We start from the raw sequence: 27,505 nt of genomic DNA on the forward strand, positions 1-27,505 counted from the left end.
TGGCCTCAGAAGGGAGAAGGAGCTTTCTGTCTTGTCTCACTCCAGAGCCTCCTGACTGCTGCTAGATGTCTCCTACTCTGTATCTCCCCAGGAGCCTTCAGGCTTCTGTAAAAAGGGATGGTTCTCCACTACTCTGCTTCTCTTAAACCGGATCTACCCTTAAAAGTTTTGCTGGCATAGCGCTGTTGAAAAAAATCATACCCCATAGCTGACATAGCTATAAACTGGCATAAAAGTGCTTGTGCCAATATAGATTATTTTGGTAACTGGCATAAAATATATTGGCCAAAGAACCCTTTTACTGGTATAAGATGCATCTCCACTAGTCCACTTTCTAATGTAGACAAGGCCTCAGGTTCCTGGTGTGAAATCCTGACCCCAGGGGGGAATTATGGACTTCAGTGGAGCCAGTATTTCATCCCAGGCTGTTGCAAGTGGCTGCTGAAGATACTGCAAAATATGTCCAAACTTGCAAGTTGCTCCCAAAATACAAGGGGTGGGAGAAAGAGATCTTTGCTATACTAGATCTAAAATTCAGTGCTTGTGCAAGAACTAAGGGGGAGGGGGAAAGCAGCCCTAGTTTTAATAGCTTAGTAATTTTTGTTAGATGTGCAAATGATGAACTAACTACTTACCATTGGACTGAAAGGTACTTTTCCCCCTATCTACCATGTTTTCCTTGATGGAACCACTGCCAGCACTGTCTGAAACATTTGTATTTATTTCTCTCCTAAATATCTCCTCTTTGGCACAAAGGTTCATTTACATACTTCTATGTTTTTCTTTTCCTGCTAAATTTAGTTCAAAAGGCAGCTTTAAGATCTCACCAGGAGTGCTGAAATAGAAGGTTAGTCGGGAAATATTGTATTTTGTAGATTTGCTAGACTCTATCAAGCAGGTGTTGTGTTAAAATGAATGGCTCCTGAGTGCTCCACAGCAGTGGCACTGAAATGTTCAACAGAAGTCGGTGTTGCCAATGTCAAGAGATCAGAAATCATGAGTCAGGCCCTCAAAATCATGAGATCTTAAAAAATAATAAATGTCAGATTTTTCTTATTTTTTTGCCATTTTTTGTCCACAACCGTAAGGGCTTGAAACTTACTACTTTTTATTTTAATGAAAGCTGAGATTGTCACATAATCACTGGCCTTGTGGGGCTGGAGCTTTCAGAAAAATTCCAAATATACTGAGAGCTGACAACACTGGGAATGTGGTGTTCTTACCTTAGCCCATTTATGACTACAGGAGAAATTACCACACCGTCTTTTTGAAGGGCGACACAGAGGACAAAATAGTAGCTGAGGAAGTGTTAGGATATGTCTACATTATGGAGAGTGCCCCAGCCTATGGTGACAGAGCTATACAGGCATAACCCCTATGTAGAAGCAGCCAACACTGATGAAAAGGGTTTTTCTGAATCTGTGGGAACACCACTTCCCCAAGCAAGAACAGCTATGGGCTGTCCCACGCTAGAAAGTTACATAGTCCTAGTGACATCATTCAGGTGTGAAAAATCCACACCATGCGTGATGTAATTAAGCCTAACTCCTGGGGTAGACACTGCTAGGTTGGTGGAAGAATTCACCCATCGACCTAGATACCACCTCTCCGGGAGGTGGATTAACTACATTGACAAAGTGTTGCTGTAGTGAGTGTCTACACTGAAGCGCTACAGCAGCACACCTTTTTCAGAGCGTAAGAATGGCCATACTGGGGCAGACCAATAATGCATCTAACCCAGCGTCCTGTCTTTGCTTCTCTCCACTATGAAAACTGACTGTCAATTCTGCCCTTCGTTTCCTATATTTTAACCAGTTACTGATTCATGAGAGGACTTTCCCTCTTATCCCTTGACTGTCTACTTTGCTTAAGAGCCTTTGGTGAGGGACCTTGTCAAATGCTTTCTGAAAGTCCAAGTAAACTGTATCCATTGGATCAGCCTTGTCCACATGTTTGTTGACCCCCTCAAAGAACTGTAATAGATTGGTGAGGATGATTTCCCTTTATAAAAGATGTGTTGACTCTTCAACAGATTGACTTCATCTATGTGTCTAATAATTCTGTTCTTTATTATAGTTTCAACCAATTTACCTGGCACTGAAGTTAGGCTTACTGGTTTGTAATTGTCATGATCACCTTTGGAACCTTTTTTAAAAAAAATCAGCATCACACTAGCTATCCTCCAATCATCTGGTACAGAAGCTGATTTAAGTGATAACCATCAGGGATTCTCATGACAAATTTTTTGGTGGCCTCAGAATATAGCCACCACCTCATCCTGGTGGCCACTCTGAAACTTTTTCCTAAAATACTTAACTTTAGGTTTCAGAGTAGCAGCCGTGTTAGTCTGTATTCGCAAAAAGAAAAGGAGTATTTGTGGCACCTTAGAGACTAACAAATTTATTTGAGCATAAGCTTTCATGAGCTACAGCTCACTTCATCGGATGCATTCAGTGATTTAGGAAAAACAAATATGCACATATATACATCCAAAACATTATAGTTTATTTATTGCTAGCTAGTATGTTTAAAAACCGATATTACTTTTCACAGCAGACTTGCTAGCTAGGAAGTCTGTTGTGAAGTTTATGCTATTAGCCCTGGCACAAATTAAGCACTGGATGGCAGCAGAGGGAGGCAGCAGGTTCCTGGGGCGATGAGGGGATGGTTGGGGGAGGCAGTGGGGGCCAGGGTGGGGAGTCCTACTGCCCCAGGGTTGGAGCCTGAAGCCCTGTCATCCCCAGGAACTCAACAGCCACCTGCTCCTCCAGCGTTGTGCCCCATGTGTCTCCAGAGGTGGTGCAAAGTGGTCCCAGCAACCACCCCAAGATGTTGCATACAGGAGCAACGTGGAAGGGTGGGTACCACTGATTTCCCCCCCTCCCCCCAGAGGCCACAAGAAAAGCTACTGGCGACCACTTGCAGTCATGGTAGCTGCGTTTGAGAAATGCTGTTACGTACCCCAATTAATTATTCTTCAATTTCACATTTGAGTTCCTTCAGAACTCTTTGGTGAATCCCATCTGCTCCTGGGGACTTATTACTCTTAAATTTATCAATTTGTTTCAGAAGCTCCTCTATGGACACCTCAATCTGGGACAGTTCCTCAGATCTGTCACTTAAAAAGAATATCTCAGGTGTGGAAATCCCCCTCACCTTGTTGTACTTAAAGTACTGCACAGGATCTTTTCAGGGGGGATAAGGCAAAGCACCACATTTATTGATAATACATGTATCAGTCAAGACTGTATCATATGCATATGATATATATTACACTCATACACTCACAAGCACACTCCGTCTTGTTGTTGTTACCAACTAGTTGCTCCCCTTAACTTCACTGGCCAGGTGAGTTAAATGGGGGAGCGGTGGAGCCGGGCTTCTATCAATCCGGATCGATGCTCTGCTGTTGACAAGACGAGACCCGGGGTCCTCTGCTGGAAGACACTTCACATTTATAGCAGCTTCCCTCTCATGCAAATCTATACCAGATGCAAAGTCTGTGTCAGTTGGTCATCTGTGGCGCTTCCTTCTGGGTGTTGTCTTAATGCTGCCACATTTATTTTCAAAGAGAGTATTTTCAAAAGAAGGTGCTCCCAACTAAGGCCGTCTGATCTTCTTTAATGAGCCCACTTGAAAAGTTCTGTTGTTCTTGGGTCTGGCTTCCCCTCTCCAACTGTTGCAGCTGGCTGGAGGTGCTTGCCTTCCACGCCTTACTCATTCACCCTTATTCATTCAACAGGGCAATTGATTAAAAGGGGGGAGATCTTCTTTTGCTCCTAGCAAAAAGCCATTTTTCTTCCACCTTAACTATCCTTAGGGGCGATAACATTATACCAAGGCTCAATACAAAGTTTCTCTATAAAGATTTGATACAAAGTTCCTATATCAAAGGACTTGATACAAAGTTGTATAGGTTATATATGGAAAGACTTAATACAAGATTATAGGAAGAGGCATAATACAAAGTCATATGAAAATGATACACAGTTATGCGAAGATGCTTAATGCAGAGATTTATCTACAACATCCTCTGCAACGGGGAGGGGTGGGTACCACTGCTAGTTGCCAACTCTGTCCACATATCTATTCAGGGGACACCATCATAGGGCCTAATCACATCAGCCACACTATCAGAGGCTCGTTCACTTGCGCATCTACCAATGTGATATATGCCATCATGTGCCAGCAATGCCCCTCTGCCATGTACATTGGTCAAACCGGACAGTCTCTACGTAAAAGAATGAATGGACACAAATCAGATGTCAAGAATTATAACATTCAAAAACCAGTTGGAGAACACTTCAATCTCTCTGGTCACTCGATTACAGACCTAAGAGTGGCTATCCTTCAGCAAAAAAGCTTCAAAAACAGACTCCAACGAGAGACTGCTGAATTAGTTTTACTTTGTGTAATGACTCATCCATTCCCAGTCTCTATTCAAGCCTCTGTTAATTGTATCCAGTTTGCAAATTAATTCCATTTCCCCATGTTATTTCTCCCCCCCCCACCCCACCACACCCCACCGCCCAGTGTTCCTCAGATATTCTTGTTAACTGCTGGAAATAGCCTACCTTGCTTGTCACCATGAAAGGTTTTCCTCCTCCCCCCCCCTGCTGCTGGTGATGACTTATCTTAAGTGATCACTCTCCTTACAGTGTGTATGATAAACCCATTGTTTCATGTTCTCTGTGTGTGTATATCAATCTCCCCTCTGTTTTTTCCACCAAATGCATCCGATGAAGTGAGCTGTAGCTCACGAAAGCTTATGCTCTAATAAATTTGTTAGTCTCTAAGGTGCCACAAGTACTCCTTTTCTTTTTACATGACACCATTACAGTGCCTTACGAGGAAGAGTTCTGCATCAGTAACCAATTTCACACATGCTTCCATAATGATTACAAATTGATGCAAATACAGAGGAACTCTCCCATTTGGAGTTGCATCTTTATTATTTATAGCTACAAACTCAGGGTTTAGACAGGAGATCAAGTAGTCTTTAATGAAATTGTTCAAAGTACTGAAGAGCACTGATAATCAGATTTTTTTCTCACTCATTTGCTTAATTCTGTTTCTTGCTAGCTATTAATTTATATTTTTGTTAATACAAAAGGTGAAAAAGTCAACACCCTTTAATAGCACTAGGGAGAGACTTTCAGCTGGGAATGTCAGAGGACTTGACCCACAGAAGTTTTCAGGCTATTTGATTCCCTTGAGCCTAACCATTCTCTTTTCTGTATTTGTATGTATAAAGTGAGCAAATCTGGCCTGAAATTTGTTGCAAGAGGAAACAAAGAACCCCATTATACCCTTTTTACAGTCACGTCTCAGCATATAACTGCTCTTTTAAGAGGTTTCTGGAGCTCTTATTTAAACAGATAACATTCTGCTACGTTGTGGGGCTGAAATGTGTGGAGACAATAGCAACATGAGTGATAATAGTGCGATTTATAGAAGAAACAGAAAATAAACATCCTAATCTTCCTTTTTGTGGGGGAAACTATGTTGTCAATCCACACACAGTGAATTTCCCACTGAAATTATCTTCTGGAAATATGAGCAGAGTCACATCACTGGCAGAATAAGAACTCTGATTTATGGAAAGTGAATGTCATATGGCATAGTTCCTTCTCGTTTCATATTTTGTAGCTCAAAGAATCATATGACCATAACATCAGCTGACCCATAACTTCAGCAAACTCATCCCATTAGCTATCCACCAGTCATCTGGTACTGAGACTGAGTTAAGTGATAGATTACATACCATAGTTAGTAGTTCTGCAATTATATATTTGACTTCATTAGAATCATAGAATATCAGGGTTGGAAGGGACCTCAGGATGTCATCTAGTCCAACCCCGTGCTCAAAAATCAGGACTAATCCCCAATTTTTGCCCCAGATCCCTTTATGGCCCCCTCAAGGACTGAACTCACAATCCTGAATTTAGCAGGCCAATGCTCAAACCACTGAGCTATCCCTCCTTCAGAAGTTTTGGGTGAATATTATCTAGTCCTTGTGACTTGTTACTGTGTGATCAGTTTCTTCCAAAACCTCCTCTATTGACACCTCAATCTGGGATTGTTCCTCAGATCTGTAACTTAAAAAGAATAGCACAGGTGTGGGGATCTTCCTCACATTTGCTGCAGTGAAGACTGATGCAAAGAATTCATATAGCTTCTAGACCTTTCAGAGTAGCAGCCGTGTTAGTCTGTATTCGCAAAAAGAAAAGGAGTACTTGTGGCACCTTAGAGACTAACATATTTATTTGAGCATAAGCTTTCGTGAGCTACAGCTCACTTCATCGGATGCATCCGATGAAGTGAGCTGTAGCTCACGAAAGCTTATTGCTCAAATAAATTTGTTAGTCTCTAAGGTGCCACAAGTACTCCTTTTCTTCTAGACCTTGTCTTCCATAAGTACCCCTTTAAGCACCTGGGTCATCCAATGTCCCTACTGAATGTTTGGCAAGCTTCCTGTTTCTGATGTAATTAAAAAATGGACTGTTCTTGATTCTTTTGCTAGTTGCTCTTCAAATTCTTTTTCAGCCTGCCTACAGATGCAGTGCAGCACCTGTAGCCTTTCCAGTGTGGACATACCCACACTATGATGCATTGGACATTGGTGGACACTTAAGCCTGGAAATTAGGTCGATGGAACTACCTCGCTCATGGGTATAAAAAATCCACACCCATGAGCGACAGTTAAACTGATCTAACCCAGGCTGTAGATAGTGCTAGGTTGACTCTCCCATTGACCTAGCTATGGCCTCTTGGGGAGGTGGAATACCTATGCTGATGGGAGAATGCCTGCCTTCAGTCTAGGTCAGTGTTTCTCAAATGTGGCCATCAGAGGCTTTTCTTGTGGCCACAGCTGCTGGGCAGTGATTGGGGGGGAGGGGAGGTGCGAAGCATGGGCCCCTCCCGTGGGTCTGCAAGTAGGGCTTGGGTCCTGCCCCCCCCTAGAGCCCCAACACCAGAGGAGCAGACAGCCCGTGTGAGTTGCCCACCTTCCTGTGGGCAGTGGGGCTCAGGCTTCTGGCTTCAGCTCTGGGGTGGCAGGTCGCAAGCTTCGGCCATGTGGCCGGAGGCTCTGGTCACTAGGCTTCAGGCACAACACCCCCGTCATTGCCTCTGGCCCCTGCTGCCTCCCCCAGCCCCTGACCCATCCTCCCTACCCACCTCTCCATCCAAGGCTTAATTTGTCCCCTGGTTTGTCAGGGTTGAGTAAGTCTATTGTGAAAAGTGATATTTGTATGTTTGTTCATACCACTTTTCGCTGCTTCCCTTCTAGCTAACACATCTGCTGCTGTGAACAGTGATATTAACAAACGTACAAATATCACTTTTCACAGAAGCAGACTTACTAGTGAGCAATTTTATACAAACAAACAAAAACCAGAAACCAAAAAAAGCAAAAGAAACACCAACAACGACCATGCAAAACACCTTATTTGTGTTTCTCTTCTGTTTCGGTCCAGTAAAGAATAGGGACAACTGTATGTTGTTATTACTGAGTCTGCAAAAAAAAAAAAAAAAACCCACACCCTACCTACATAAATTCCAATGATTTGGTCAGGTATGTGTGCATCTTTATTTGTTTTTCCTGAAGTTAAGTTTTTTGGAAAAACGGTCCTAGTGGCCACCAGTTCTCGCACTCTGAGGCCACCAAAAAAATTGTCGGGAGAAGCCCTGGTCTAGGTCATGTCTACACGGAAGCGCTATGGTGGCGGTGCTGCTGCAGCGTTTTAAGTGCAGACAAGCCCTTAGCCCTGGGTGGGAGAGGAGACGCGAGAGGGTGGCTTAGCTAGTACAAGGCCCGCCTCGCCAGTGCCTCTCACCCAGGAGCACTAAGTGACCCCAGGTTGGAACGGCAAAGGCGGGGCAGTTTGGGGATCTCCTCGCCGGCCGAGTGAAAGTGCGGAGAGCCTCGAATGAAAGCGGGAGCCGATCAAGGGCCCTCGCGCAGGCTGAGCCTTTGGGCTGCCCGGGGGCGACCCGAGCCCGCCAGGAAACAGGGGTTTGGGCCCCTTTTCTTTCCTCCTTCCATCCCAGCGCCTCTGTCTTGCCCCCCTCGGCAGCGCCCGGTCCCCGCCGCCTCCATCGCCCTGGCGCAGGGTGACTCCCCGAGCGGCGGGACGGGTCGGCCCAGGGAGCGGCCCCGGCAGGGTTACAGGGGTTATGGGCGGGGGCAGGAGGCGCCGCCGCCGGGGCGGGAGGAGGAGGAGGCGGCGGCGCCGGGCTCCGTCCTCGGGCGCAGCTGGCTCTCGGGCGGCCCGAGGGGAGCAGGGGCACCATGCCTGGCAGCGACACCGGCCTGGCTGTGGACAGGACTTACTCGGACCCGGAGAGGCACCAGCGCGCCCAGACCCGGGTAATTCCCCTCTCGCCGCGCGGCGGGTAGTTGCTCACCCGCCCCTGCCGCTCTCGGCTCTTCCGTAGCGGGGGCTGCGCAGCGTCCCGAGGGGCTTGTTCCAGGAGCCCCTGTCGCCTCCCCGGGGATCTGGGCTGGATTCCGCTCGGGTGCAGAGACCTCTGCGTCTTGGGGGCTCAAAAGGCGCCTGTCCCCTTGGCCGCCAAACCCAGAGCGTCCGTGTAATCTCGGGGTTCGGCGCCTCTCGCCCCGGAGCAGCCACTGGGTGGCCGGGCGGGGAGCGCACCTGGCCCACGGCTCCATTCCCAGCGCCCTGCGCTCGCCTCCGGGCTGCGGCACTGGCTTGGACTGGAGCTGCTGCTAGTCGCTGAAGCTGCGCGGAAGCGCTGCGGATGAGGGACTCGTGGCCGGCGCTTGAGACCCTTAGTTCCAGTCCAAAGGTAACAAAAGAGCTTGTTTTGCTGCTCCTGCGGACTAAAAGCCGCCGCAGCTGTGGGGATGACAACTGCATTTTTTTTTTTTTTTTTTGAAGCGAGGGCAACCCGTGGAGAGGCTGCCTGAGGCGCTACCGTGTAACAGCCCCTCTGCGTTGCCGTGTAGAGTGTAAGCAGGAAGAACAGGAGGACTTGTGGCACCGTAGACACTAACAGATTTATTTGAGCATAAGCTTTCGTGAGCTACAGCTCACTTCGCCTTGAATTCAGATGTGCCTCTGAAAGAAAGCATGCTCTCCGCTGAAACTTGGACCAAAGCATGGGTTCTCTATTTTTAAGTAAATCTCACAAAATAGCTATTTCTATGACCATTTTTCTTAACCTAAAGGAAAACTTTTAATAAACTTTCCCATTCAGCGTTTATAACCCAAACGTTGCTTCATTGCTGTGTTGCCTAAGAAACTGAAACTGAATGATTGTTGACAGACTGTAGAAACTGAATTTCAAGATAAATTCACTAAAGAAACTAGCTCAAGCTGAGAGTAATGGAAAACTACAAAAAGTGAACAGAAAAGTAGCTGTTTAATTCTTTGAATATTAACTGTTCGTGCTTAGACACCCCTGGGATGTCTCCCTCAGAAATTGCTTAGGTAATAGGAGCAAAGGCTCTTCTTTTATTTTAAATCTCCCTTAAAGTGAAGATCTGCAGAGCAAATGATTTTTCTGCAGTAGGGAGCAATTATTACTGCTCACTCCACCTCCCCTCCCTCCCTTGCTCGTTCTCCCCCACCTTCACTCACTTGCTTTCACTGGGCTGGAGTGGGTCCATTTTCGACCTGGTGTTGGGTTGAAAATGGGACACCTGGCAACCTGCATGCTAAAATTACTTCTAAGAGGGTTGGAGCAATATATTTATCTACTATAGGGTCCATAAAGTACAATTTCATTGGGGCAGTTTTTCTCACTGTGCAGTGGCAGGTTAGATTTGTCTTGTTTGATTATTTTGCGTTTTTTTTAATAGCCTGCATGATATCTGAATGTACATGCACCTGTTATATTAGTGATCATAATATGTGTGTGTAATTACATGTATGATTACACTATGGATGCAACTGATGGGTTAGCTAGTTTGTGTACAAATTTCAGATCTCCAGCTACCTGTTTGGTTTAAGCAGGTGAAGACCTCTCTGTATTTATGACTCTGGTTAACGAAAAGAAAGCAAAGCTGCTCTTCGGTGTATTGTAATTTCCTCTTGCTGGCTCTGGCTGTGGGCAAAAATAGCTGTTCTGCTTTCTCTCTTCTACTGAGACAAGATATTTAATGCTTCAAAATAAATGAGCTTCACAGCTTGAACTACTTGGATTATTTATCTGTGGAGGAAGACTGCTTCCTTTCCCTACATAGAATGCTAGTCTTTCTTTCCACCCCTTCCATCTCATTAAATGGCACTGCTAGACAAGAGAGAGTGTGCTTCAGCTTGTTTCTGCATAATGAAATGTTTTAAAGTAAGTAACCTCATTCACTGTAGCCTTTACAGTTGGTATGCTATCAGCATAGCATGGCTGTTGCATTATAAGTTTGACACACGTTATACATGAACCAACAATATTGATGTCATCTACTTTGTATACTGTTGAGCAAATTAGCTTTATACCTCTTAATTCTTTTCTTTCTGGAAGGTAAACATGCTATATCACTTAGCATGATGATGGAAGAAAACTTGTATATTCTTCATGTGTCTTGATTTATTTGAGAATTTAAACTGAAGACTCTTCAGTCCGGCAGATTGACTTAATAGCTGGGCCAAAGCAGCATGACCAATTTTCAGTATTGCCAGCTCCAGGTGTTCAAAAATAATGAAATTTCTTTTTTTAAGAAAATGTTGGGTCCTTTTTATTTGCATTCTGATGCCTTAAACACCAGGGTTCATATTTTAAAGCTTTTCTCTGCAACCATGAGGACTAGAAACTTACTTTTTTTTAATGTAAGCTGAGACACTGATCTAATCACATGACTCTAGGAGCTGAGGCTTTAAGAAAAATGCCCAATACAAAGAGACTTGTGATAAAATCAAGAGTTGGAAAAAACTGAGTCTTGTGTAACTGGATCGTTTTATGCATCATGTGGCTGGAGATTGGAAAAACTCCACTTCCACTTACCCAGGACAAGTAGCTTTTCCTGATGAGTAAGCAGGATAGCTTCTGGCTCATTCCCTGAGAACTGGGAAAGGAAGGAGCAGAGTAGTTCAAACTCTGCTATCCTTTAGCTGGAGGGATTGGGGTGGGCAGGAAGCAGAGCAGCAAGCCATGCTGCTGCTTTTCAGTGAAGGAGGGTCATTTTGCCTTTTAAGAGAAGGGGAGTGGGAAGGAAGAGTAGAGCAACTGAGGCTGCTGTTGCTCCTGGCAAGGCAGAAACTGACGTCCAGCAGTACTCCAGAATGGCTGCATTCCCTCGGACTGCTCCTTCGCTGATGAACTAAGGCCCTTCTCACTTAGCCACCATTGTAGCCATTGCTCTGGTTTGGAGTCAAGGATTTCTCTTTCACCCAACGAGACTGAAGTAGAATGCAACCAGAAGACAAAGGGTTTGTCAAGCAGTTTAGATCCCAACTGTAGCTTCCCTGCCCAGGGAGCGCCGGAGCCCAGCCCCCGCCTGGAGGCCCTGGCCTGGATGGGGGCTGCCCAAAGCATGCTGCTGCTGCTTTTCCTGGTGGGGCGTGGGAGTGAGAAGGAGAGCAGCCCATGTGGAAGGCCAAGGGTTTCCTACATGTCCAGAATGGCAGGAGCCCCACAGAAGCCCTGCAAAAAAAATTAGGGAGCCTGGAATTAATTAATTAGGTGGAGGGGGTGATAGGAGGGAAGGAGATGTCAGGACTGATTTTATTAGGAGGACCTAGGAGCATGATGGTGCAGGATGTTTTAATCTGGACTGACTAAACATAGTCCTGTGGAGATCAGGTGTTGAGACTTTTCAAGCGCTACACATCACCACATCCATCTTGAACTCTAGTAAGGATAATTCAGATTAGAAGGTGAAGGAAAAATGAAGTCTATTTTTAAGAGGGGGAAAAAATCTGCTGTCTGTTCCGGAGGGGAAAAAACCCAGCAGATTCAGTTTGTACAGAAGTTAGAACAATTCATTATGAAAAGGGGAATATGGTAGAATCTCAGGGAAGGAAAGTGATTTTTAAACTCCACTGTAGTTAATATGCCAGAGGCTCTTCCTCCATTTCAGTTTCTACTTGAGACCACTTAGAGAAGCAGTCAGATCTCCGTGGCTTGCCTGCCAGCTAAACAGCAATGACATCAACCTGGGGGGGGGGGGTGTCTCTCATTTTCTATATAGTCAACACCATCACAAAGATCCCACTGCCTAAAAGCACTTGAATGAAGAACAGCTGGTCAAGAAGAAGCAATGTTTTGAAGAACTAACTAGGCCACTGGTTTCTCCTCCTTTCAAGGTGCATTTCCCTCCCTAATTCACCAAAGAGGTGCAAAGCTTCAGGGTCCTGCAGAATTTAGTATCCGTGTCAAGAAATTCTGTTTTCTAGGAGACTTTGCCCCATCCCCCCCAGTGAGGATCTGGCCAAAGCAATCCATGCATTCGTTACTTCCATACTGGATTACTGTAATTCTGGGGTTGAAGTGATGCAGAAACTTCAATCGCACAGAATGCAGCAGCACACCTTCTCAACAGGAAGAGCTGCTATGAATACGTCATCCCTGGCTCTGAGCTCCACACCCTCCACTGAGTGGTTCCTACTCCACTTCTAGGCCTTGGTTAAGACTGGGGTACATCAACAACTGCATCTCCATCTGTAATCTACTAAGACAACTGAAGTCTTTTGGAACAATGCAGTTAACAAAAGCCAGGCAAAGAAGTACCAAAGGTCTCATTGCTTCAACAATGTGCTTCAAGACAATCCTTTTGGGGGGAAAAACAAACTTTTAAAGCATAACCAGATAGGGATTGCCCTACTCAGACACATCAATGCTCCATATAGTGAGATGCCCTGTCTGACTGACCAGTATCAGATGCTTCATAAGAAGGTGCAGGAAACCCTAATTACTGTATTTCCTGTCCATAAGAGAAGTTCCCCCTTAATCCCCATCAATTAGTGGCAGGTTTATAATCTGAAGGATGAGTTTATCCAGTGCTTATTTTGTAATGGAAGACTTGCCAGGGTTCAAGCAATTCGGTGATGGGGCTCAAGCAATTTTTTTTTTAAACATTGATAATTGATGCAGCAAGCCCAAAAGTACCGAGGCTATGAACTACCAAGCCTAGAGGTGCCTGGGCTCAGTCCTGGCAAGCCCTATCACAAATTAAGCACTGAGTTTATCCTTTTATAAAAATGTAAATCTGTCTCATATAACTGGATGTTCTCATTACTTGTATAAATGTCACGTGGTTACAAAAATTCCTTTTCTTGCTTAAGTCTAGTTAGTCCCCTTCTTTTTGCATTATTAGAAAAGGTTAAAAAAAAGATGCATTTGATCCACCTTTGCAGTCATTCATACTTTTTGTATTCCTCCCTCATGATCCCTTTCATCCAGCTCACCACAGTCTTCTTTTTAATCTCTCCTCATATGGAAGTCTTTTGTGGCCTCTAATCACAGTCATCACCTTTTTCTTCTAGATAACCTGTTTTTCTGTTATATCTTTCCGTGGATTCACTAAGAGGGTTGGAGGAGAAACATGAAGAGACGTAAAGAGATTGGAAACACAGGGGAAAATGCAACAGTATGAGATTCAGCTTGGAAAAATGCAAGCTAATGCTGCTGGAACTAATGAACTAAGTTTCTGTACCTGGCTTGGAGATAGGATCAGTAATAATATAATGTCTGGTGTGAAGATGGAATGGGGTGTGGGATGAAATAATGTGACAGCTATGAAATGTGTGTAACCACAATTGGAATGAAATTAATACTTGGTGTAACTCCATTTAGTTTCAGTTGGCTTATGCCTGGGTGAATGTGGTTCACCATTAAAACAAAAGGAGGACTTGTGGCACCTTAGAGACTAATAAATTTATTTGAGCATACGCTTTCGTGAGCTACAGCTCACTTCATCTAGTGCATGTAGCTCGCGAAAGCTTATGCTCAAATAAGTTTTAGTCTCTAAGGTGCCACAAGTCCTCCTGTTCTTTTTGCAGAAACAGACTAACACGGCTGCTACTCTGAAACCTGTGTTAAAACAATGAGTAGATATTGACCACAGTATTAGCACCAGTACCTGGTGAATGAAGTGTTTGTAAGGTAGCTGGTAATTCCATATGTTTGAATGTTCACTGCCCATAGTCTTAACTAGTGTACATTTTAAAGCATTACTGCGTATCCAAGTGTTGTATGTTTGTAGGCCTTTACTAATGCTGAACCCACACTATTTTCTTAGCAATATTTTAGCCATGTTTTAAGAAACCATTGAGGACACTTCATAGCCTGTGTAATGCGAACAAAAATTATAGCAGGATGGTATTGGAGATTCAAGAACATTTTTAAAGAAATCAATGACAAGTGTCTGCTTTTAAAAATTATTTCAAACAAGTGACAGTCTCGCTACAAAGTTCAGATTTGGTTTTCAAACAAATGCAGGTGTTCAGATTTGGGGATTTACAGCATTTTAGGTAGAGAGATGGATCTGAACCAAAATCCTCAGTGGAACTTTATGCTACAGTAGCATAACCAGAATGTACGTTTTCTGTTTATGATCAGTTTAACTGGCTATTGTAACTCCCCTGCCCACGCTAAGTGCAGTGCAAAAGTAAACTGCATATATATATATAGAGAGAGAGAGAGAGAGATATGGTGAAAAGGAAACCACCACTTCAAACTTGTTAAGTTTGATAGCCTAAGTTAATAATAGATGCACAAGTTCTTTTACAAGCGTATTTTTAAAGTGCTGGATAAAATATTTTTTCTGTAGTGGTAACAAATGAGGATTTCGATTAAAATATAATATGTATTTTGTATGCACATTTTATGAAATGGTATATTGACAGTGTCCCTTTAAATATCAAGATATTTCTAATGAAAATATTGTAAAAGAACCCCTCCAAAATATTTTGTGTCCAGCCTATTTGAGCGTCCTTACAAATGTTCCTATATTAGGGGGGAAAAATTCAAGATAACATGATGAGGCAAAACACTATTCAAGTCTCCTTAAAAGCTGATATGGCTATCATTACCTCACAGCATCTCTGAAGACTTGGGTGCCCTGTACTGAGGTACCATAAAATGATGGGATCCCTACTGCCAGAATGCTAGGAATAGGAGGAAAAAAATTTAAAACTGCAGGAAAAAAAGAAAAGATAGCTAGGATAAAATGAATGCCTTTCGTTTTAGAGGATGCTCCTAATCAAACACAGATATTTCAACAATGTAATGGAAGAGTTTTCTAAATTGCTGACTTTCAAAACATTTTTAACTGAATACTCCAGTAGAACAATATTGAACAGCAGGGAGCTGACAAAGTTGATTTCTTTTGTATCCTTTCAATTTCCAGATTAAATACAGCTGAAATAATAATGGCTGCTGTTAGATTTTCTTTTTTTAAATAATTGCTAAACCAAGTGAAATAAGGTAGGGTGAAAAAATTGTTACACAGCTCAGTATGTAGTTTAAAACGTTTGCCTGTGTCTCAGTGTACTGCTAGTTTATGCCTCAGTCCCGTGATCTGTGCAAATAGATTCTTGTGCCCACACATATTTTGGGGGTGGGTTAAAAGCCACTGTTCCCCCTCTTCCCTACCCCCCCTCCACTCCATTGCTCCTATGAAGATGATTGCAAGATGGAAATGGGGACCAGAGTTGTTCTTCAATGGATTTTTGACTGAGAATTTTTTGAACCTGGGTAGATAGATGTGTGTGAACTTTCGCTTTGGGTCTGTGCCAGAAAATTTTGCACAGCTCTAGCCAAAACAGTGTAATGACTCATTCCTGTTGCTATGCCCCTCGTGGATCCTTGTTACTGTGCATATTGCTTGCAGGCTCAGGGTCTAAGTTAACTACTTTAAACATAGTAAAAAGATATGTGTACATACGTGTGTACACACACGTTTTCATTATTTGGTTTGATTCTCTTGGTTTTGTTGGTTTGGGTAGCTTTTTAGAAGTTCGCCTAATTTGGCAGCCTTGCACAAGGACAGTTACTCTGGTGTGATGCAGACAGCGAAGTTTACTTGATTTGTACTGTTCAGGTCATAAATCAAATGGGCACTGCTGGATATCAAGTTTCAGCATCTTGACACAATAGGCAAATGTGCTGCAATCCAGACCTGACCTCAGTTTGGGGAGATGTTGAAGGGGGAGTGTAACTGGAGGGAATCATATGGTAGAATGAATGAAAGTATTGATGCTTTTGGTTTGTTCAGATAAAGTAATTTGTTACTTCCATTAGTGTTGTTAATTAAACCTCACATGTCAAAATATACAGAATATCCTTAAATCAAACTTTAATACTTTTGAAAACACCATTTTTCTTTCTTTGCCTATTAGTAAAATTTTGATTATTACGGATGTGTGTATTTAAAAAAAAATAAAAAAATCTAATCCTAAATCTAGTTTTGAATCATGAAACCTGGGTTCTTCTATTCCAAATCCTTCCACTGACTGGCTGCATGGCCTTGAATAAGTCAGTGACCTTTGGATTTTATTTAGCCATTTGTACAGTACAGTTTGTAATGCTTATGTGTCTTTTGATATCTCTGGATGGAAAAAAGTGTGAGTGCAAAGTATTATTTATATTATTGTGTTGATTAAAAATAACTAAGGACCTGATCCAGTATGCACTGAAATCACATGCGGTCCCTTCATTTACTTCAGTGGCCTTTGGAACAGGTCCTAAATGAATTAGAACAACATTATGAAAACATAGTCTATATATAAAAAGAAAAGGAGTACTTGTGGCACCTCAGAGACTAACAGATTTATTTGAGCATAAGCTTTTGTGAGCTACAGTTCACTTCATCGGATGCATTCAGTGGAAAATACAGTGGGGAGATTTATATACATAGAGAACATGAAACAATGGGTGTTAGTTCCATACACACTGTAACGAGAGTATAGCTCACCTTAAGTGATCACTCTCATTACAGTGTGTATGGTAACAAGTCACATAGACTGAAAAAAGAAAAAGGAGTACTTGTGGCACCTTAGAGACTAAGGTGCCACAAGTACTCCTTTTTTCTTTTTGCGGATGCAGACTAACACGGCTGCTACTCCGAAACATAGACTGAAAGTGAATTATGGGCTGTAGATGACATTAAGTCATGTATGTTGACTTCCATGTGTTAGATTTAAAAGTCGTTGCAGTTTTTTGTAAGCATTAAGGCTTATTAATTTAGTTAGGCTTGGGATTCAAACAAACCTTCAGGGCAGAATTGACACATCTGAGATTAATCCTACTTCCTTTTTAAAAAAAAAAATACAGATTTATTTAAACACATAACAAGAGATTACAGGAAAAATGAAGTGGGAATGCTTCAGTGTCTTTGATTTAAAAAAAAAATTCTATAGTGGATTTGTAAGTGTGCTTCTGATATATCAATATGAGAAATACTATGTGTGATGTTGCACCCCATAATGCTTTATAGAAATAGGTTTGAGTGTAAATATGACATAATTGGCATATATTTTATGCTAATATGCCATGTAACATGTCTTTGCAGAGGTTATGATCTACTGAATATATTAATCCTATTTGTATGCATGTATCATTTTTAAATACAAAGTCATGAGCGGTGGCTCTATGCTTGTTTTTAAAGTTTCAGAGTAGCAGCCATGTTAGTCAGTATTTGCAAAAAGAAAAGGAGTACTTGTGGCACCTTAGAGACTAACAAATTTATTTGAGCATAAGCTTTCGTGAGCTACAGCTCACTTCATTGGATGCATTCGGTGGAAAATACAGTGGGGAGATTTATATACACACACAGAGAACATGAAACAATGGGTTTTATCATACAGGCTGTAAGGAGATGGTCACTTAAGATGAGCTATTACCAGCAAGAAGGGGGGGAGGAGGAAAACCTTTTATGGTGATAATCAAGGTAGGCCATTTCCAGCAGTTAACAAGAAGATCTGAGGAACAGTGGGGGGTGGGGTGGGGGGGGAGAAATAACATGGGTAAATGACTCATCCATTCCCAGTCTCTATTCAAGCCTAAGTGAATTGTATCCAGTTTGCAAATTAATTTCAATTCAGCAGTCTCTCATTGGAGTCTGTTTTTGAAGTTTTTTTTGTTGAATGATAGCCACTGTCAGGTCTGTAAATCGAGTGACTGGAGAGATTGAAGTGTTCTCCAACTGATTTTTAAATGTTATAATTCTTGACGTCTGATTTGTGTCCATTCATTCTTTTACGTAGAGACCGTCCAGTTTGACCAATGTACATGGCAGAGGGGCATTGCTGGCACATGATGGCATATATCACATTGGTAGATGTGCAGGTGAACGAGCCTCTGATATTGTGGCTGATGTGATTAGGCCCTATGATGGTGTCCCCTGAATAGATATGTGGACACAGTTGGCAACGGGCTTTGTTGCAAGAATAGGTTCCTGGGTTAGTGGTTCTGTTGTGTGGTGTGTGGTTGCTGGTGAGTATTTGCTTCAGGTTGGGGGGTTGTCTGTAAGCAAGGACAGCCTTGCTGAGGGGTTGGATAAGGGGCAGAGGGTCTCGGGAGCGGTGAGGGGCTCCCCCTCCCTCCCCCTGCCCGCAGGGTCAGGGAGGCAGGAGCTGTGGGGGGGCACTTTTGGGGTCCCCGCAGTCCCAGAGTGGCCCGGGGGATTAGCAGGGGGCCAGGAGCAGCCCGCTCCGCTTCCCTCGCCCCGGCCCCAGCCTTGTTGCTCAGGGGAGGGGGCTTGGGGGAAGGGATTTTCCCCCCCCAACCGTACTCACTGGCCACAGCAGAAGCGGAGCAGCCCACTCCACTCCCAGTCGCAGCACTCCGCTTTGCTGATGAGTGCGGGACCTTTCCACAACACCACCACCCCCTCCCCCACAAGCGACAGGGCTGGGGCTGGGGCAAGGAAAGCGGAGCAGGCTGGGGCTGTGTCGCTCCACTTCCCACCGCTGGTGAGTGCGGAGTGCGTCCTTTTCCCCAACCTCCCCATGCTCACTGGTGGCTGGGAGGTGGCGGAGTGGAGCGGGCTGGGGCCACGTTACTCTGCTTCCCGCCGCTGCCAGTGAGCACCTGTCAGGGCGTAGGGTGTGTGGATAGGGGTTGGAGCAGTTGGGGGACAGGGAGCAGAGGGGTTGGGTAGTGGCTGGGGTCCTGGGGGTGATTAAGGACAGGGGTCTCTGGAGGGTGCAGTCAGGGAACAAGGAACGGCGGGGGGGTGGCAAAACCAGTTCAATATAGTGCGGTGAGATCTTTTTGTCTCCCGAGGATTGCGTTGTATCAGGGTAGAGGTGTATTTGGGGTTTGGATCCCACTGGGAACTCAGAATCTGGGTGGTAGAGACAGGAGCACTTCTTAAACTGTTTTCCGTTAAGCCTGCAGGTTTTGGGGGTCGTGGTTCAGACCTGGGTCTGTTTGTAGCAGGCTAGCGTGTCTGGCTCAACAAGGCAGGGTACTGAAGTCCCAAGCTGCCAGGGAAAATTGGGCTCAGGGTAGTCCCAGAACACCAGATGGCAGTCGCAAAGGGGTTTCTGTGACCTAACCTGTCACACTATGATGAGAGGGAAAAGTCATTGGGGTTGGCCAAGATGACTAGTATTTCTGGATTTTCAACATTAACTTCTATTTCTATTCTAAATTGTTACATTTCGTTCAAAAAGTATAAGGTAGCACTTAATGTAATATATACTGTCCTATATCAGTGTCCGGTCATGTGAGTGCCACAGAGTAGAAACACTTTAAAGTCAGAACTGGCACTAACATTTTCTAATTCAGTACGATCTGTCTTGGTAGCCTACTGTGCGTAAAAATATACCCAGGGTAGCTAAAGATGCGTTCTTTTTCTCACTTGGTGGGAGATAAGCCTATTTCTCTTCTGGCTTAAATCAATGGGAGGTAAGGCTATGGTTCGTCAGACATGCTAAATAAGAATTCTAGTGTCCTTTAAACATGTTTTGGCAGTTACAGTAGACTGGAAGCTTTGGTTTAAAATTGCAGATAACCAAGAAGAAAGAATTTTGAAGACCTGGAGCTACTTAGTAATGAACTTGACCCCATTCTAAAAGGGCTCAAAAACCGAATGAACTAGAGTTGTAACCTAGGTGGTAGCAGTCAAAGTAGATGTTGTGAAGAAATTCTTGAATTTTATTTGCAGTGAATTATAAAGGTGCTGGAGAAGGATAACTTCAGTCCCACTTGCAGTGTTTAGGCTCCATGTATTATCTGAGACCTCAAGCCTCTTTGTGGCTCTTGGAGAAAAATGAGCAAAATTATAAAATTACCAAATGAACCATAGGGTGGGAAAGTAAACGTTGGTGTAAAAATCTTTAGCTGCTCTTTGTTTTTGGAGTTGGATTATCCTACAGTACAAACAGAAGAAATAAAATATTGCATGTCAGCATGAGCAAGACTAATCAGATTCATTAAAACACTAAGCAGTAAGACATACATTGCATAAATCCAATAACTTTAGTAGCAGTTTCATTTTTTCGGCTCTGTTACCAAACCATTTCTTCCTCCACTTGGAGCTGTTCTACCCTGTTCACTAGAAAATTGCAGTATCTTGGAGTGAAAGGGGAAAGTCAGTCTCCCAGAAAAGGCCCAACTATATTTCCAGATCCATGGTTTTTTTTGCTCTCTTTACCCCGTTGGAATAAGCAAGAAGTGTTGCTGTCGGTAGCACTTCAAAGCAAGTGTGGAAAACGGGGACCTGTATACAGTTAGGCTTATTGTGCCAGGCTGAAAGTTCCATCTTAAGGGCAGACATAGAAGTGTCTTTTTGTTTCCCTTTCTGACCCCACACACATGCTTTGCAAATAGAAGAATAAAATTGTAATAGCTGCTATCTCTGCAGTTACTGAGGTTTGTATGATATGATATTAAGCAATAATATGTACAATGAACTTATTTTAGTGACTTGTACGGTCATGCTAGGAGTTTCGGTTTCAATCTTACTGGAGACTGCATCAGGCTTCTTGTTGGTTCATGTCAGGGCTGTCCTTCTCTTTCTCTGCCAGACCTGCAAAATATTTTGTCACTTGGTTCCTATTCCCCAAAAAGCTAACTTTCTGTGCAATATTACCTTCAAAAAATGACTGACTCTAGTCTGCCATGACCTCACTGTGCATTAATGTGAATGAACAATCTGTTCCTTCATCAGTTTTTTGATTTTGTAAATGATAGGAGTATGTGGCCCAACCATCCCACCCCAAAGGAGCCAGTCACCTGTTGTGGTGGAGTGGATAGCAGACTGTATGAGGCCATGTGCACTTTGGATTGCCATCAGCTATATCCTACAATAATGTTATTGCTGTACCCTCCATAAAGCCCAGCAGATAGTACCCCCTCACACCTACTTGGATACAAGTGGAGTAGCACTCCTGCGGTTGGTGGTCATACAAGCAGTATAGCTGCACCAGCACCAGATATCTGCATGTGTTAATGGCAGTCTTCCTTGTCCACACTAGAACAGTAAATACTTTGCTAATGGGATTTCAAGTAGCGTTTTCTACAGAATATTTAAACTGGTTTATTGCATAGTTGTTGCACTATAGCACTACCACCACCATTTCTGTATATCGGCTGTAAACTTAAATATCCAAACAATTTGATGCATAATTATAGAAATTCTAGATCAAAACAACTGAATTGCTCTGCTCTTTCTTTTCTTCCTTTCTTTTCTACCTGTCCCCATCCTTTGTGGCCCTTGTCATCCCTTTAACGTATGTATTCATCTGTCTTCTTTTCTTCCAGAATTCTTTCTTTGCATTTACACTCATGGGGCAGAGCAACAATACAGGTAAAGCAGAGAGGAGAGGCACTTTCATTCTGGCTTTATGGGTCTGGCTGCAAAGCAAAATTGCCTCTCATGCAAAGTTGTGGAACCTTCTATTGCTCACCAAAAGGAGACAGCCAGTCAGGAGCTCTGCCTGGCTTAGGGAGAGCCCATTCAGCCCCCCAACATTTTGTTGCACTATGTGACAAGGCTCCCTGCGCCTTGCCTGACAGGTTTTTCTAGTACAGAACTTCAATTAAATACCAGGTAGAGTGTTATATATTTGCATGAAATATGTGGCTATAATTGTTAAAACTTGATGCTTCAAAAATTTCAAGAGGAAGCCCCTGCTTCACCCATTTTACTATTTTTCTGCTTCAGATTTTTCTACTGCTGAAATCTGAATGTTGTCATCTACGCCACCTAATATTCCAGACTGACGTGGGTTTATATAGAGGGGTGTTGGAGAAGGAGAGGGCCTGTTGTGAAGAGTGACAGAAGGGTTGCAGTACTTGTATAACAAACTTACTGAGGTTTGGCTCACTGCCTTAATTGTTTGTTGACCTAAGCTCTGGTATCATGTGACATTTCAGTTTTACTTTGACTCCAATAACTGGTTATTTCAATCAGTGTCTATAGCTGACTTGGTCACAGGCAGCAAAAAGTTCTGTGGCTTATTGAGACAGCACTTTTGCTCATCTGTGTTCTGGGATTAAACAATCCTCCTGAGAGAGTGCAGTGGGTCTTCGCCATTAAAGCACAAAAGCTTTGTATTGAAAGAAAGGTTGGAAAGATGATCAAGTTGCATTGGTATTGCTGTTTTTTATTGATGCAGCACCATTAGTGTCCATGCATTTACAGATCTTAAAGACATGTCACTGACTAAAGGAGCTACGCTCTCAACTAGACACAACATAGAAAGAGATGCCTATAGGAAGGTGCAGGGGAAGAGGATGCAGGAGGACAGAGTTTACATAGCTGAAAGCTCATGAGGCATGCTCTTTGTATAAATATCTTGGTCTTGTACTTAGAGACTAACAAATTTATTTTGAGCATAAGCTTTCGTGAACTACAGCTCACTTCAACGGATGCATTTGGTGGAAAATACAGAGGGGAGATTTATATACACACACAGAGAACATGAAGCAATGGGTTTTATCATGTACACTGTAAGCAGAAAGAAAAGGAGTACTTGTGGCACCTTAGAGACTAACAAATTTATTAGAGGATAAGCTTTCGTGAGCTACAGCTCACTTCATCGGATGCATCCGATGAAGTGAGCTGTAGCTCACGAAAGCTTATGCTCTAATAAATTTGTTAGTCTCTAAGGTGCCACAAGTACTCCTTTTCTTTTTGCGAATACAGACTAACAGGGCTGCTACTCTGAAAACTGTAAGGAGAGTGATCACTTAAGATGAGCCATCACCAGCAGCAGGGTGGGGAAAGGAGGAAAACCTTTCATGGTGACAAGCAAGGTAGGCTATTTCCAGCAGTTAACAAGAAGATCTGAGGAACAGTGGGGGGTGGGGCGGGGAGAAATAACATGGGGAAATAGTTTTACTTTGTGTAATGACTCATCCATTCCCAGTCTCTATTCAAGCCTAAGTTAATTGTATCCAGTTTGCAAATTAATTCCAATTCAGCAGTCTCTCGTTGGAGTCTGGTTTTGAAGTTTTTTTTTTGTTGAAGGATAGCCACCCTCAGGTCTGTAATCGAGTGACCGGAGAGATTGAAGTGTTCTCCAACTGGTTTTTGAATGTTATAATTCTTGACATCTGATTTGTGTCCATTTATTCTTTTACGTAGAGACTGTCCAGTTTGACCAATGTACATGGCAGAGGGACATTGCTGGCACATGATGGCATATATCACATTTTTAGATGTGCAGGTGAACGAGCCTCTGACAGTGTGGCTGATGTGATTAGGCCCTATGATGGTGTCCCCTGACTACATACGTGGACAGAGTTGGCAACGGGCTTTGTTGCAAGGATAGGTTCCTGAGTTAGTGGTTCTGTTGTGTGGTGTGTGGTTGCTGGTGAGTATTTGCTTCAGGTTGGGAGGCTGTCTGTAAGCAAGGACTGGCCTGTCTCCCAAGATCTGAGAGAGCGATGACTCGTCCTTCAGGATAGGTTGTAGATCCTTGATGATGCGTTGGAGAGGTTTTAGTTGGGGGCTGAAGGTGACTGCTAGTGGCGTTCTGTTATTTTCTTTGTTGGTCTTGTCATGTAGTAGGTGACTCTGTATTTTCCACTGCATGCATCCGACGAAGCGAGCTGTAGCTCACGAAAGCTTATGCTCTAATAAATTTGTTAGTCTCTAAGGTGCCACAAGTACTCCTTTTCTTTTTGCGAATACAGACTAACACGGCTGCTACTCTGAAACCTTCCTTTCAAAATGTGACCTGTAATCTGCAGGGAGTAATTGCTGCAGCTACTCCTGAATAGACACATTAACATTTAAATATAGATTTGGTGTGAGGGAAGGAGACTCATTATGCCCTTCACCTTCCATATTTGGCTCAAATAAATGTTCCAGAGTTTGTTTAAAATCTGGAGGTGGTTAATTTCTGGAGGCTAGTTCTTAAATTTTATGGTACAGTATAGCTAATGTTTCCATGTCAGCTTTCTATATGGTGGCTTGCAACTTTCTATGACAATACTTAGTGAACTGCAGCACAAATTCCTACTGTTAGAGAGAGAGAGAGATGCTCTTCCTCTCTCACCACCCATGTTACCCTGGCAGTGAGAGAACACAAAGGTCACTCAGTGTTGTACTATTTCCAGAGACTGCAGTCATACCAATTTATTTTTAAAATGCTAAAATAAGAACCATAAAAATTTAACTAAGAAATTGTCAGAAACATGAATTTAAAAATAACTGTAAGAATGAAGAAAAAAGTGGGAGTTTGTGGGTAAATAAGTGTGTTCCATTTTTGTACCTAGTCTTTTGACATATTCTGTATTAAATCTCTTAAATAAACTTTTTGTATCTGTAGACTTCCCACTACAGGCAGACAACTTCAGTTTGCTATACTGGATTAAATTCTGCTATTGCTAACATCTAATGCAAGCCTATTGACTTTTGGAGTAACACTGACACAATATTTATTGTTGAGAAATTCTGTCTCCAGTTACATCCCCTGTTCTCTGTTAATTTTGGCAATTGTGGTGTCCTCAGAATAAACTAAAGCAGAATTATTCCACAACAGTAGAAAGCATTTTAATAACTGCTTCTGAAGATTTATTAAGAATATGTTGCTGTATGTTATTCAGTGACAAATATTCTATTTGGAATGTTAATATACTGGTGACTAATAGACTGGCTAGACAGATAAATATATACTCCTGTTAGTAAAGCATATTTGGTATAAAATGTAAACAGCAAGAATCGAGACTCTAAATAGCTTTTTAAGAAGTCTCTCTTGTCATATCTTGATATGTGAATTGTCATATCAAGTGTGTTCAATGCCACATAGTTGTAGATGTCATATGACTATTAGAAAATCTTTCACAATATTTGTATTTGAGATGGTTTTTAAAATACATTTGAATAACTGAGGTGAATATTTATTACAATGTGAAAATATATATAAGTATATCAGCAAAACATGAAAATAGTAATTTATTTTCATGTACTAATTATTCCCTGCTAAGGCTTGAGAGGTTTTACTTTGACATCAGTAGTTCCTGGTATCGTCCATGGCTCTGTTTAATAAACTATGGAGATTTAGTACACAGTGCTCTCAGACTTTATTTGCTGATTAAACAGGCAGTGGCTTCAGTCTCTGATATGATTCTCTCTCTCTCTCTCTCCTGGGGCAGAAGGTCTGTTTGTGGTTCTTATCTTGGCAGTTACAAAAGAATTATTTAGGGGAACTATTCATAAGAATTATTCATAACAGTACAAAGTGTTTTCAGTCTAATACCTCTTTCCAAACATAGAAAAAATAGCAGTATCATGGCAGGAGCTTTTGTAACTTTCTTTTTCTTTTGAAGACTGAAAGTATTCATCATATTATTACTAACACCTACTCAGTCTCCCCCTGCAAATCTGAGGGTATTTCTACACTGGCAGAGTTACTGCGCTGCTCAGAGAGCACTGAAGGGAAACCACTGTTATGTGTTCATGCTGTCAGCTGCCTGTGCAATAGTGTATTCACACTTGGGGCACTTGCAGTGGTATTCAGAGTAGTGCACTGTGGGCAGCTATCCCACAGAGCATCTATTCCTCTTCTGAAGCTAAGAGTTGTGGGAAGGTGGAGGAAGTTGCGGGGCATCCTGGGTCCTGTCCCAGTGCCCCATTGCTTCTCATCCTAGCAATCCCTGTGCTTCCATTTGCATTTGGCACCATCTTTCTACCATTTGTATACTGCACGTTCTGCTCTGCCTCTTTGGTCTGCAGGAATGGATCCTGCACTGTTAACCAGTATGCTGCTCGCTTTGACTAACAGTCACAAGTGGCTGTGGAGTTATTCCTTAAACTACAAAGGCAAGAGGAGTGCAACGTTGATCTCCCCATGCATAGTAGCTACGACACAAGATTGCTTGTGGCTTTCATGGAGGTGCTGACCACAGTGGAACACTGCTTTTGGGCTTGGGAAACAAGCACTGACCGGTGGGCTAAGGTCCCTCTAAGCTGCGCAGCTGCCTATTAAGCCCTGTGCAGGGGCTCAGGGCTGCAGTGGGGAGAGATGTCTTTTCCCCGGCCCCACTGCTCTGCCCCAGCCCTGAGCCGCCCCTGCACTCCTCATCCCCAGAGCCTGCACCATCCCCCATCCTCCGCACATCGACTCTCTGCCCCAGCCTGAGCCCCCTTCCACACTCCAAACCCCTCGGCCCCACCCCCACCACATGAATTGGTGGGTCACACGTGAAGGTCACACATCACCTTCATATTGGTGCACATAACAAAATTAATTCTGCACATGGACGTAAAAAATTAGAGGGAACACTGCTGGTGGGATCATGTCACCATGCGCGTCTGGGATGACAAGCGGTGGCTGCAGAACTTTCGGATGAGGAAAGCTACATTCATGGGACTGTGTATCTTGCCCCAGCCCTGCAGCGCAAGGACATCGAATGAGAACTGCACTGCCGTTGGAGAAGCGTGTGGCAGTTGCACTGTGGAAGCTGACTACTCCAGACTGCTACCAATTGGTCACTAACCAATTGGAGTGGGAAAGTCTACCATCGGACTCGTGTTGATGAAGTGTACAGAGCCATTAATTGCATCCTGTTCCAAAAGACTGAGACTCTGGGCAACGTGCGTGATATTAGGGAACCCCATTTGTGCAAAGCCATCCACAACTGTGGAGGGGCGATAAATGGGACGCATATTCCAGTTCTGGCACCAGACCACCTAGCCACCACATACATTAATAGGAAGGGGTATTTTTCAGTGGTTCTTCAGATGCTTGTGGATCACTGTGGGCATTTCACGGACATTAACGCAAGCTGGTCTGGAAAGGTGCATGACACATGCATCTTTTGGAACACTGGCCTGTTCAGGAAGCTGCAAGCAGGGACTTTCTTCCCGGACCGGAAGATCACCATAGGGGAAGTTGAAATGCCCATTGTGATCCTGGGAGACTCCGCCTACCTCTTAATGCCGTGGCTTATGAAGCCATAAGCAGGGAAACTTGACAGCAGCAAGGAGAGGTTCAACAACAGGCTAAGGAAGTGCAGAATGTATGCATTTGGCCATTTAAAAGCCTGATGGAGATGCCTCTATGGGAAACTGGACCTGATCGATGACAATATTCCTATGCTTATAGCCACGTGCTGTATGCCCCATAATATTTGTGAAGGGAGG

The 27,505-nt window shown here is 43.3% G+C and overlaps 1 protein-coding gene across 4 annotated transcripts in view; it reads left to right on the forward strand.

Moving 5' to 3' along the window:
• The window catches only part of TMCC3 (transmembrane and coiled-coil domain family 3), a 226,204-nt gene that overhangs the window by 141,702 nt on the left and 56,997 nt on the right, over nucleotides 1-27,505 (forward strand). The window contains exon 1 of one of the 4 annotated variants that reach the window (XM_038420387.2): nucleotides 8,202-8,371. The exons of 2 other annotated variants lie outside the window; for them this stretch is intronic. In XM_038420387.2, coding sequence (XP_038276315.1) covers nucleotides 8,294-8,371 — 78 coding nt within the window. In that variant the 5' untranslated portion in view covers nucleotides 8,202-8,293. Of the gene's footprint in view, nucleotides 1-8,201; nucleotides 8,372-8,694; nucleotides 8,812-27,505 lie in introns of those variants that run through there. One more of the 4 variants, XM_038420396.2, reaches the window with a different exon arrangement.

The sequence above is a fragment of the Dermochelys coriacea genome, chromosome 1 (genome assembly GCF_009764565.3).
Source record: "Dermochelys coriacea isolate rDerCor1 chromosome 1, rDerCor1.pri.v4, whole genome shotgun sequence".
In the NCBI taxonomy this organism is placed as follows: Eukaryota; Metazoa; Chordata; order Testudines; family Dermochelyidae; genus Dermochelys; species Dermochelys coriacea.